This window comes from Mus musculus, chromosome 1 (assembly GCF_000001635.26).
Source record: "Mus musculus strain C57BL/6J chromosome 1, GRCm38.p6 C57BL/6J".
NCBI lineage: Eukaryota > Metazoa > Chordata > Mammalia > Rodentia > Muridae > Mus > Mus musculus.
The window spans coordinates 20,940,204-20,952,788 of NC_000067.6; the positions used below are offsets into that span (position 1 = coordinate 20,940,204).

At 44.4% G+C, this 12,585-nt stretch overlaps 1 protein-coding gene and 1 long non-coding RNA gene across 3 annotated transcripts in view; one reads left to right on the forward strand and one right to left on the reverse strand.

Annotated features, from left to right (window-relative positions):
- Gm51618 overlaps positions 1 to 12,585 on the reverse strand; it is a 33,660-nt gene that overhangs the window by 14,647 nt on the left and 6,428 nt on the right. The window lies entirely within an intron of this gene.
- Positions 11,350 to 12,585, forward strand: part of Efhc1 (EF-hand domain (C-terminal) containing 1) — a 39,289-nt gene continuing 38,053 nt past the window's right edge. Inside the window, exon 1 of one of the 2 annotated variants that reach the window (XR_003946579.1) lies at positions 11,350 to 11,593. Coding sequence is in view for 1 of the 2 variants with exons in the window: in NM_027974.1 (NP_082250.1) it covers positions 11,531 to 11,593 (63 nt within the window). In the remaining variant the exon portion in view is untranslated. The remainder of the gene's footprint in view (positions 11,594 to 12,585) is intronic. The other variant, NM_027974.1, reaches the window with a different exon arrangement.

A 12,585-nucleotide genomic window follows, 5' to 3' on the forward strand; every position in this document is an offset into this window, starting at 1 on the left:
AATCAGCAGTCTTCATTCAGTTCAGCTTACAGGAATGCCAAGAGCTCCATTGCACCCCCTCCCGACGTTACGCCATGTACATAACCTGATGACGCCAGGTTAGCAGACAAAGTAGGTGGCGCACTGGCTCTCCTGTTGAGAGAACTGTATGACATGCCTCCTCAGACTCAGATGCCCAGCAAGGACTGTGCTAGAGAGCCTTTAGCTGGAGCCCAGCCCGCCCAGCCCGCCCAGCCCGCCCAGCGAGCCCAGCGAGCCCAGCACGCCCAGCCTGAAAACTGCGTACGTGAATCCACTGATAGTCATCTCGCAAACAGCTAGGACTGCCGAGTACCAGGCTTTGCTCTAAGCCCCTGGAACCCAGTAGCAAAGAAAGCACACAGTACCCTTAGTTGTAGACAAACAGAAAACCGAGTAGATGAAGTGTATTCATTGTGTTATCGGTGCCAGGAGAAAAAGTCAGGAAGAAGTGTGAGCGGGAGAGCTAGGGTGAGTTTGGCTTGGCTTGGTTTAGTTTGGTTTATTCTATGAGTGTGGTGTTTTGCCTTTAAGTATGCCTGTGCTTCCAATTTGTATAGGGCCCATGAAAGATAGAAAAGGGCACTGGATCTTCTGAAACTGGAGTTACTGGTGGTTGTGAGCCACCATGTGGGTGCTGAGAATTGACCCCAGGTCCTCTGCAAGAGCCACCATCAGCTCTTAAGAGCTAAGCCATCACGCCAGCCCTATGGTTTTGATACAGAGTCTCATGTTCCACAGATTGGCTTTAGACTTGCTATGTAGCTGAACTTCTGGTCCTGCTGCCTACAACTCCAGAGTGCTGTGATCATAGCAAGGTCTTATGCAGCGATTCTGGTCAAATCCGGGGCTTTCTGATTGCTGGGCAAGTGCTTTATCAATTGGGTTACATCCCCAGGTCCATCAACTGTGAAAGGGAAGTGAGGACTCTGGCTGTGTTTTGTCCAAAGTGTGCCAGCTTAGAAAGGAGAATGGTGAGGACAGAGGTTGGTAGTTAGGATGGAGCACACAAGCCCTTATGGGGACTTTACTGAAACCAGGAAATGTGGGGGTGGGTGTTCTGGTCGCTCTTAATTTTTTAAATTATCAATTATCTATTTCCTTCCATTTACACAAAACCAGGTTATTGTTAGGTTCTTCCATTCATGGGCCTGGCCCAGCAAGCTCTTGCCTTCCTGTGGGCACACATTTGGGGGTGGCAGATTGTTTCCAGAGTATTTTTAAACAGCTCAGGATGCTGGGTTCTGCTTCCTAGAAAGACTTCAAATATTTCCTTCTCGTTCTGTTAGCATTTGAATTGCACTCTGGGTAATTTTCTGGGCAGACATGAAAAGACACCTCGCCAGCAGAGTCTATAAATAACTGTACCAGCTTTTATGACACTTGACTAATCCTGAGTTTTTCTCTCAATTTCTTTCACACACACCCCAATAACAAGCCTGTTAGTACTTCCCATTTTTGTTGCCCCTGTTTTACAATAAGGAATTGAGGCATAAATCAATAAATTAACACAGGACTACCTGGTTTGGTAATGGAGTCTTCCAGAAACTCAGGCCTTTGGATCCGAAGTTTCCATTCTTCCCCATCAGAACCAAGCGAACATAGGGAAAAAAGATGTTCCCCCATGTCTTTGTGTGAACTAGGAGAGCTTTTAAATCGAGAGAAGGGGGCTATGTAGATTCCCTCCACATCCCTCCCTCAGTAGAAAAACAAACCTTTGTGTGCAGTTCTTGGTGCATTTCTGCACACACTGGCCACACTTTTCCTCAGAGTGACACTGCTGGGCTGGCTGCTACCAGAGATGAAATTCCATACGCACTCAGCACCAGGATTCAGCTACAATCCCCAGAAAGACTTTCTAGACCATAAACCTGCTTAAAGAACCACGAACTGGCCTCAAATTACCATGTCTTTGGGTGGCACGATGCTGTAAGTGTATCTCATGTCTCATTCATGTAAACGCGAGCGTTATTCCAGGCAGAGCCAACTTTTTCTCAAAGACAGCTAAAGAAATATATGTCCTGTATACTGTTTCTTGGAATCTGGTTCTGATATAAGAATAATGCCATAGCTTGGCTATTGGGGCTGTTTGCCTTCAGCGAACACCACTGGCAGTCACTCCCACCATTTACAATGAGCAGAATGCTTTGGGTTCTGTACACAGCCCAGTACCCACTCTCTGGGCTCCCAAGCATCTCTCTCCAGAGCAGGGCACCTTTGCATTTGGGAAGGCTTTCTTTCCACCAGGATGGGATGAGATGTGCATCATCCTCTCAGAGACACAGAGTTAGAGAGGGCGTTCTGCTATATCTTGAGTAATTTCTTTGTTTTCTTCCACATTTCTAATGCCATGTTCCTATTATTACAGACTCTCCTAGGCATCAGGGGGAGCAGGGTCCCCAAACCACAGACAGGCCTGCTTACCTATCCTCTGTTACTGTGGTCCCCAGGTCTACAGGAGAACCCTACCGTGCCTTTTTCTTTCCCATCTCAATTCCCAACTGTTTTGTGTCTCGTCCCACAAAAAGTATGCCAAAAGGATACTTTGCTGTGCAAGCCCCAAGACTTGAGTTCAATCCCCAGAACCCATGTTATTAAAAATGGGTACTGTATTGTACACTTGTAATCCCAGTGCTGGGCACAGGGCGGGGCGGGGGGGGGGGTGTGGAGACAGGAGGACCCCTAGGCTTCCTGGCCAGTCACCCTAGTTAGCAATCTCCAAACTACAGAGAGATCCTGTTTCAAAATGAAGTAGCCAGCTCTGAGGTTGTCCCCTGGCTTTCACATGCCTGAGCATGCACAATTGTGTGTGTGCTCGCACATACATGCGTGTACTATTGTGTTGCACTATCCATGGGAAGCTGTGAATAAATGTCTGCTGGCCCCAGTTAGGGAACTCAAGACAAATGAAAGTACAGATAGCACACAAAGTGTTTAATTCCCAGCACCCTTGTGGTGGCTCCTAATGACCTGTAACTCCAGTTCCAAGGAATCTGGTGCCCTCTTCTGGCCTCCTCAGGAACTGTACACTCATGGCACACAGACATTCCTATAAGCAAAAACCCATACATGGGGAAAAAAAACCAACAACAACAACAACAACAACAACAAAAACCAAAAAAAAAAAAAAACAAAAAACTTTTTACAAGTCCCCCTCCCTGTTCTTTTTTAGTGGTAACTTAATTTTATCATCTATAGCTTTCCCAGTTCCCAGCCACCCTTTAGTCCATCCATTCAGGAATTCTCAACCAGACAAAGATTACCATAGTCATTGCACTTATAAGATGCTAAGAACTACCAAGAGAGCTAATATGTGCTAACTCATTCTGTGTTCTCAGCAACTTTATAATTTTTTATTATTATGACTGCTATTATCATTGGCTATTATTATCCCATTTTGAAACCAGGCTGAGGTTAACAAATTTCCAATGGGTCACAGAACTGGCAAGTGAGTGACAGAATCAAGTCCTTTGATTATCCTAGAACTCCCTCTCCTCAAAGTCACGGTGGTCCACCTGTGCCTGCCTTCCAAGTGCTTGCTGTAAAGGCATACACTGCCATTACCTGGCTCAGAAACAGAATCTATACTTCTATGTCATTCAGAGGTTGTCTGTCTTTCTTTCCCCATCCTTATCCTTCTTCTTCTTCTTCTTCTTCTTCTTCTTCTTCTTCTTCTTCTTCTTCTTCTTCTTCTTCTTCTTCTTCTTCTTCTTCTTTTTCTTTCTTCCTTCTCCCCTATTCTTCCCCTTGTTCAGCTTTTGCATTATGGAGAAACTTCCAACATAGACAAAATCAGACAGAACTGTATAACAAATCTTTATGCAATCAAGTTGACAATTATCCACTTATAGATAGCCTGATTTCATTTGTAGCCCCACCCCATCAGCAAACCAGGCACTTTCCCCCAAGATGCTTCCTTGATTATTTTTAAAAGATGGACATTTCTCCTTCTTTTTTAATCTACGTGGGTTTTTTGTTTACTTTTGTACTTATTCAGAGACTGAGTGACTGGCTGTCTGTGACCCAGACTGACTTAGAATTTCCTATGTAGCATAGGCTGTCCTTGAGCTTGTAGCAACCCACCTGCCTCAGTGCAAGGATTATAGGAATCTAACATCTGGCTAAGGTGAAATGTTTTCAAAGTAAAGATCATAATACTTCTACTATGTCTAAAATACTAATCAATTCCTTGGCATCATTAAATATCTAATGTTTGATTCCCAGTGACTTTACAAATGCTATAAATAACTAACATGATGTCTAATTGTTTGTATCAGGGTCCCAACAGAGCCCATACTGCCATTGATTGGCTGTTGCTTATGGTTCTTTTAATCTGTAAGGTCTCTTCCATCTGGATTGCATTGGCAGAGCAAGATCTCATGTCTTGGAAATGTCAATACTCCAACCAGCTACTTTATCCTGTCTGGGGTTCCACCAGGACTTCTCCTTGCATAGATTGCAGGGAAGAGCTTGAGGCATTAATAAACTCATAGGAACTCACTCATTGATTTCATGAAACTATGAGAATCTCTCTCTGTCTCTCTCTCTCTGTCTCTCTGTCTCTGTCTCTCTGTCTCTGTCTCTCTGTCTTTGTCTCTCTCTCTGTCTCTCTCTCTGTCTCTCTCTCTGTATATATACATATACATATACATATACATATACATATACATATACATATACATATACATATACATATATATATATATATATATATATATATATATATATATATATATCTTAGGGTTTTACTACTGTGAACAGACACCATGACCAAGACAACTCTTATAAGGACAACATTTAATTGGGGCTGGCTTACAGATTCAGAGGTTCAGTCCATTATCACCAAGTGGGAGCATGGCAGCATCCAGGCAGGCATGGTGCAGGAGGAACTGAGAGTTCTACATTTTCATCTGAGGCTGCTAGCAGAATACTGGCTTCCAGACAGCTAGGATTAGGGTCTTGAAGCCCACTTCCACAGTGACATACCTATTCTAACAAGGCCATACCTCTGAATAGTGCCACTCCCTGGGCTAATTATATTCTAACCATGATTATATATATTTCATATATAATATATATGTGTGTATATGTATGTAATGTATGCATATATCTGTGTATATACACACACACATATATATATTCGATGTTATTATCATCGTCTTTTCAACCCTCTCTCTCTCTCTCTCTCTCTCTGTGTGTGTGTGTGTGTGTGTGTGTGTGTGTGTGTGTGTGTGTGTACAGTTGAAAGCTTTATTACTCCAGAGTCATCTACGAAGCGAGGGCTTCAATATTTCTCCAGTGCTAAATGAGGAATGTCTGTTATTTTCACAGCTGTGAGTGGATTAAGGTAAAAAAAAAATTCAGTTAGGAAACAGTTACTAGTCAACGGTTCCTTGATGTCTTAAACCCCTGTCTTTGGACTTATAATTTAAAGCTTATTCAGCTATAGTACCTACATTAACATAGGTATTTGAGAATAATTATTCTCAAGATAAAGGGACTTTATGGCTTCTTTTTTGAGGCATAGGCAGGGAAAGGAGAAACTACCATAAGTCACCAAATATGAGCAAAATTAGATCAATTAGGAGCCTATTAAGTGACAACTAAATTTATAACGTTGTTGTTATAGCTCATAAGTTTGTAATAATCATTGCATAGTAATATCTATAATAATCAGTGGCTTCAGTAACTGTTTAGCACCTTGAGTGATTGGTACAACATTTCTTCAAATTAATAACATACATTTCCAAACTTCTCCCTATAGGTGAAGTGGGGGCAGGTGCAAGCTAAACTTGTATATTCACTGTTAGTGGGAAGCCTAGCCCATAACAAAGCATTTATTGCACCATTTTTCTCTTATTTATTTGGTGTGTCATCAATTCTAGGTGCAATTAACTTTATTATTGTAGCTATAAACCGCCAACCACAACAGTATCAACCTCTTTATTCATAGAAACAGTTCTTATTACCCCATCATCCTCCCTATCTTCAAGCATTATAAAATGCTTTTCAAGCAAACAACACTTCAGTATAACTTTTTGTTTGACCTTTTAGAGGGAGGGGGCCCTGTTTTATGTCAGCACATCCAGAAGTACATGTTCCAATTCTAACTGAATTGAGCAAAGTTTCTTATGTTGTTCCTATTACTCGGGTGGAAAATAATAACATTTAAGTACATGGATATCTTATTCCGTGTTCTATTTCTGTGAAGAGACACCATGACCACGGCAACACTCTAATAAAAGAAAGCAGCCAGACATGGAACTGGAGAAGTAGCTGAGAGTTCTGTGTTCAGATTCCAGACAGCAGGAAGAGAGAGACACTGAGCCTGTCTTACTCGGGCTTTTAAAATCTCAAAGCTCACCCTCAGGAAGCCACTTCCTCCAACAAGGTCACACCTCCTAATCCTTCTCAACTCGTGCCAATCCCTGATGATTAAATATGCAAATAATGAGCCTACGGAGGCCATTCTTATGAAAACCACCACAATGGCGATAGTCTGAGCCACACCATCAATTTGCCTCCTGTTTGAGGCCATTATATATTAACTGTAGGTTTAGACATTGATATTCCAGCTTTCTTTACATTGGCTACTATAATTATTACTATCCCAACATGAGTAAAAGTACTTAGCTGGCTAGCCACCCTCCATAGAGGTAACGTCAAATGGCCCCCGCTTTGAATTTCTTTCTTACAGTAAGTGAAGGTGGAATTTTCTTATCTAATCGCTAGACATCATAGGTGCACAGATCTGAACACAGGTCCTCATAGTTGCCTGCCAAGTACTTTACAGACTAAGCCATCTCCTACCAACTCACAGCCCCATTTTTAAGGCAAAGTCTTAATGTGTGCCTTAGGGTTACTACTGCTGTGATGAAACACCAGCACCAAAAGCAAGTTGGGGAGGAAAGGGTTTATTTGGCTTACACTTCTACATCATTGACTATCACTGAAGGAAGTCAAGACAGGAACTCAAACAGGGCAACAACTTGGAAACAGAAGCTGATGCAGGAGCCATAAAGGGATGTTTCTTACTGCTTTTTAATTTTTTTTAATAGAACCCAGGACCACCAGTCTAGAAATGACATCACCAGCCATGGACTGGACTCTCTTCTATCAACCACAAATTAACAAAATGCCTTACAGTTGGATCTTATGGAAGCATTTTCTCAGTTGAGGCTCCATCCTTTCAGATGACTCTAGTTTGGGTGTCAAGGTGACATAAGACTAGCCAGCATACTGCATAGCCTGGACTTTGTGGTCCTCTTTCCTCCCTTCCAGAGTACTGGGATCACAGGTGTGTGACACTTGACAAGGTCAGTCCTCTTTTAAGATAAGAGGCTCCAGAGAATGAGGATAATGGGATTGAGTATGGGAGGGTACTCTGGGGACATGCCACTGGCCAGTTGTCCCTCTTGCCCCCACCTAGAATTCAAGGCCTGCTATTTCTGTCCAGCAGAAAAGAGGAGAATAGCAAAAATCACCGCCAAGATAATCCAGAACACAGACACAGCCATTTGGAATTTGTCCTGGGAATTTAGCAACTGAAGAGTAGGGAGGCCGTGGGATTGAAAACCATGAAGTCAGTTCTTCACAGAGAGTCAAAGAAGTGATGGATATTAAATTAAATAGTCCCTAGAGGGGACTTTTCAGGCCCTGTCCTGTCAGGTTCCTTGGGAGACATCTTCCAGCCTTCTGAGCTCCTTCTCCATCTCTGATAGAGTGTTGATGGGTCCAATTTTGTATGTCTTGTGCAAAAATACTTTTTAAAATTAAAGCTGCTGTCCTTCACGAACGCAAGGCCATGTCATGCTCCCAAAACAGCATTCCATAGCTCCCAAACCCTTCCTCCAGTTTTTACCATTTTTTTCCCATCTTATTTGCTGTTGTTTGGTTTTGGTTTGGTTTGGTTTTTTGAGACAGACTCTCACTGTTTAGCTCAGTTCAGCCTTAAAGTTGCTGCACTCTCCAAAGTACTGGATCCTAGCACTATGATCCTAATGTTCGAGCACACACCAGAGAGAACAGAGAATTCTGTTGTGACTCCAGTTTCTGAAGGCTGGGATAATCTAAGAATGTGGTGTCTGCATCTACTATGTATTAATGTGCTACATACTACTAGTCCTTAAAAGTTGAAGAAGCAAGCAAAAGATACCTTGCTTCATAACAGCCCTTTCTTATAATAACTACTCACAACTCGCTCACCAGACAAAGGCAGCTGCCCCATGACCTAGTCACCTCAAAGACAAAACCTTCTCTCCGCGCCATGATCACTATCACCATAGCAATTACATCTCAACATAAGCACCACAGTGGACAGACCACATTCAAATCACGGCAGAGACTCGACCTGGCATGTCCTCTTTCCAAATGGATAGCAATTTTTAAAGGCCACAGACCAAGGAAGTTGTCTCTACCTATGCCCTTCTGTGGTACAAAAGTAAACTAAAAGACACTCCGCTGACCATTTGACTAGTAGGGTTTACTCTAAAAGTACACGAACAGAAGCCACTCCTCAAACACAAACTGATTCCTCCAGAGCAGTGGGCTCAGGTGTGACTGACCCTTCCAGTCCCACAAGCTCCCTCCTTTGCACCAGGGAAGGTGGACCCAGAGCAGCCAGACTGTTCAGCCATAGTCTCCCAAGCCTGTTTATGTGCCCTGGGGTTTAGGAGAACTGATATGAATGGAGAGATCGTGGGCCTGCAAGAGTACAAGCCTATCATGGTGAGTCACTCATCACTGATGCTGGATACCCAGCAGCTTTGAGGTACTGAGGAGCGGGGAGCTGATGGGCTGAGATGTTCATCATGACTACTCCCAGTCGCCATCCTCGTCACTGGCTTGGGGACGGTGCAATGGTGGGAACTTTTTAAAATTTTCAGCAACTGCTGTGATGCTAGTCAATTCATTGAAAGTTTTAATTAAATAGACAAATCTCTGTAAGTCTGGGCTTCGTGGAGAATTTCAGGAGGTCAGCAAGAAATACATAATGAAATGCTGTCTTAAAAGAAGAAAAGAAGGTAAAGGAGAAGGAGGAGGAGGAGGAAGACATGAATGAACAATAGTAGAGAGAAAGGAAGAAGTACAGGAAAAGAATTTTGTGAGTTAAGCATAGCCTTCTCCAGTAACATCTTTAGCTGTTACTTACTGCATTCTCACCCTGGCCCCTGAAGCTTCATGCCAGTTAGTGAAACCCACAGGATGATTTGCTGTGATAAGCAGCCATAAAGGCAAAGCAGATATGGTATCTATTCTTGCTTGTCAACCTGACACTATCTGGGATTCGCTAAACCCCAAGTGGCTGGATATACTTGTAAGAGATTTTTCTTAATGAAATAATTTGGAGTCAGAAGACGCACCCTTAAGATCTCGTGAGGTGGGAAGATCCACCTTTAATCTGGGCCACACCTTCTGCTTGCAGCCTATATAAAGGATGTGGAAGGAGGAGGCTGGCTCTCTCTTTGCCTGCTTGCTCTGACTAGCAAGTCCCTTCCTTCACTGACATTAGAGTCTACTTCTTTGGGACTCTGGCATATACTGAAGACATCCAGCTGAGACATCCAGCCTTGTGTACTGAACAACTACTGAATTCTTGGACCCTTGGTTGATAGACAGCTGTTGGACTAGCTGGATGACAGCCTGTAAGGCACTCTAATAAACCAAAATCCAGTGTGTTCATGTGTGTATGGTGTGTCCATGTGTGGTGTGTTTGTGTGTGTGTGTGTGTGTGTGTGTGTGTGTGTGTGTTTGTAGTGATAGGTACAGTAAAGCATTTATGTCTGGCTTTAAATGAAAGGTATGGTAAAACCTTTATGTCTGGATTTAATTGAAATGTTTCAGCAAAGTCTTCGCTATGTTTGGGTCAATTAGTAGAAGCTAAAAATTATTTTGAGACTGTTTGAAACCTGAGGAAATGTCGTCTCTCTCTAGAGAATCTGCACTTGGTCCTATGTGAGAGCTTGCAGCTGTACCAACCTTGGTTTTAAGGTGCTCCTAGCAAACCTGGAGTTCTTACTTTTGATTATAGCTAGCAGTGATCAAAAGGCTCGTCTGCTCTCATGGGCAGCAAAGGCAAGATAACTTTGGTAGCTAGAACCTTCCCAGCCCCAATTAAGCTTGTATAATATTTGAACAAAGTCACTGGAGTGAGCTAGCGGGATGCCAGCCTTTTCCAAGAAGGATGAACCCTCTTGCCCCTTCAGAAAATGAAGGCTTAGCATCTTGGTAAGCTTCTCTATTTACTTCGGCACCTACAGCCAACATCAATCAATGTGTTTATTCATTCCATCAGTTCTGCTCCTCTAGGGAACCCTGACTAATGCAGCTGCCATCTTAACTGGTGGCAGCAAATGACCCATGATACTCTCCCTCAGGCTTACTACTCTACCGTTTCTCTAAATTCCTAGGTCAGAAAACATGTTATAAAGACCAAACTCCTAGGAAATTTGAGACATAATGGAAAAAAATCTCTGGGCATCTTAGCTTCCCTTTTATTTCCCCATGCTGACAGACTCTTGGTTTCTTTCTTTTCCTGATGATCTTTCAGGAATGGGGTCACTTTTTTTTTAAAGGAAAAAAAAAAAGTTGTCCAGAAAATGCTATACTCTGCAGTACACATGACCCTGACAATATTTCACTCCCCTGAATTACTTCTTTCTCATGACTCGGTCTCTCTTTGAAGGTTCTCTCTTCCTCTGTGGTTCTTATGTATCACTGATGCTATAGCTATAAAGCAAGGACTAAGGTAGGCGTAGGCACTCTCCAGCTTTTCAGTCAACAGATACCCAGTAAAGTTCTGAGACCTCAGCACACAATCTATAGGAATCTACGGTGGAACAGATAGCTAAGAGGGGACCAGGAAGCCGTGGAAAGACTGGGGCTTCAAATCGGATCAAGTCTGAGCAACGAAAATGCAGTCGATTATAATCTAATCCACAGCCCTTGCCTCATAATTTGATGAGTCTGAAGTATTTAGCGCTTTCACTGGGGAGCAACCACTGTACATTGTGTCTGGACTAGGACAGCAGCTCTTTCCCCAGAGAAAGGGTGCCTGAGCTCTTGGGAGGACTAACGTGGAGCAAGGAACTTCTTTGTAACAACTGATCTAAAGGGACGTGGTCCAATCCCAGACCTCACTGCGCGAGCCAAGGCCTAAGAACATCCGCTTTCTTCAGCCCACCCCTAGGTTGCATCCTCTGGGAGCCAGGAAGTGGGGGCTGAGGAGAAAGGGAAAAGTATGGGAAAGAAAGGGGGCGGAGCCGCCTCTGCCACACCCATTAGCCACGTCCTGTGGCCACTAGAGTCAGTAGTGCTGTGCGCAGGCGCAGACCTGGCCTCCGCCTCCCTTTCCCCGCCCCCTAACATCCTCCCCTCCTCCCCGCCGCTCCTCCCCTCTCTCGACTAGTGTGTTTGGCGTTACCAGGGAGTCTGGAGAGGCCCGCGAGTGCAGTTTGTTGCCAGGGTAACCCGAGCGGCAAAAGGCAACCGAGGTGGCAGCTGCAGGGCAGCGATGGGGACCAACCCGGTGCACGGCCTGCCCTTTCTCCCGGGCTCGTCCTTTACAGACTCCACGGTGAGGGCCAGCCCGAAGGGTTCTCCACTTGGCTCGCCTCTGCGCTCCTTCATTCCGCAGGCTCCGTCGTCCTCGCGCATCCCAGCCTCTGCCGATTTTGCTTGGCCTCTTGGTAGTCCACTCACCCTCCTGGGTCCTCACCGTGGCCCTGTTCTTTCTTTACTGCCCCATCTACCTGCCTTCTGGCCCGATTACCCCAGGCTGTCTCCAGGCCTCTCCCCAGCTGCACTGTAACCCTACTCAGCGCCTTCATCCTCTCCTACCGTCTCTCCACAGCAGCCTCATTCTGGATTTGTCTCACCGCTTCTGAATCCTCAGGGTCACTGCCCTTCAACCCCTTTCCTCTATGTGTATGCATCTTTTCCACGTACTCCTTTCCTGACGGGTCCCCACCCCAGTCTCTGGCCTTTTGAGTTAAGGGTCACTTTTCTCTCCAGCTACAGCCTTCCCTAGAATTGAATCCCCCACCTCCCGCCGCCCCCACATGCTGGTTTTCTTGTAGTTTTTCTCTGTAAAGCATTCTTCCTCCTCTCCTTGTATTTCTTCCGTCTCAACCATAGGAATGAACCACTTAATGTTTCTCTTTCTGTAGCCCGTGTGTGTGTACTTACACACATGATTCATTTTCAGACTGTGTGTGTGTGTGGGGGGGGAGGTTGTTGTTTTATCTTGTCTGCAGCCTAGGCTGGCCTTGAACCTGAGAACCACCTGCCTCGGCCTGCAGACTGCTTGGATTAAAGACATGCCAACACACAGGGCTCCCGTTCAGATTGCATTTTACTCCTTTGCCCCAACTGTTTATAGTCATCATCTAGATGAAATTAAATATTAAATTAAATAAAGTCCAGGGTGGCGATGCACATTCGTAATCTCAGCTTTCAGGAAGCTGAGGCATACGGGTGGCCAATTTGAGTCTAGCCTGGGCTACATAGCTAGTCACTGTCTCCAAACGACAGCAGATCCAAACCAGACAGAACAGGAGCTTCGTGAAA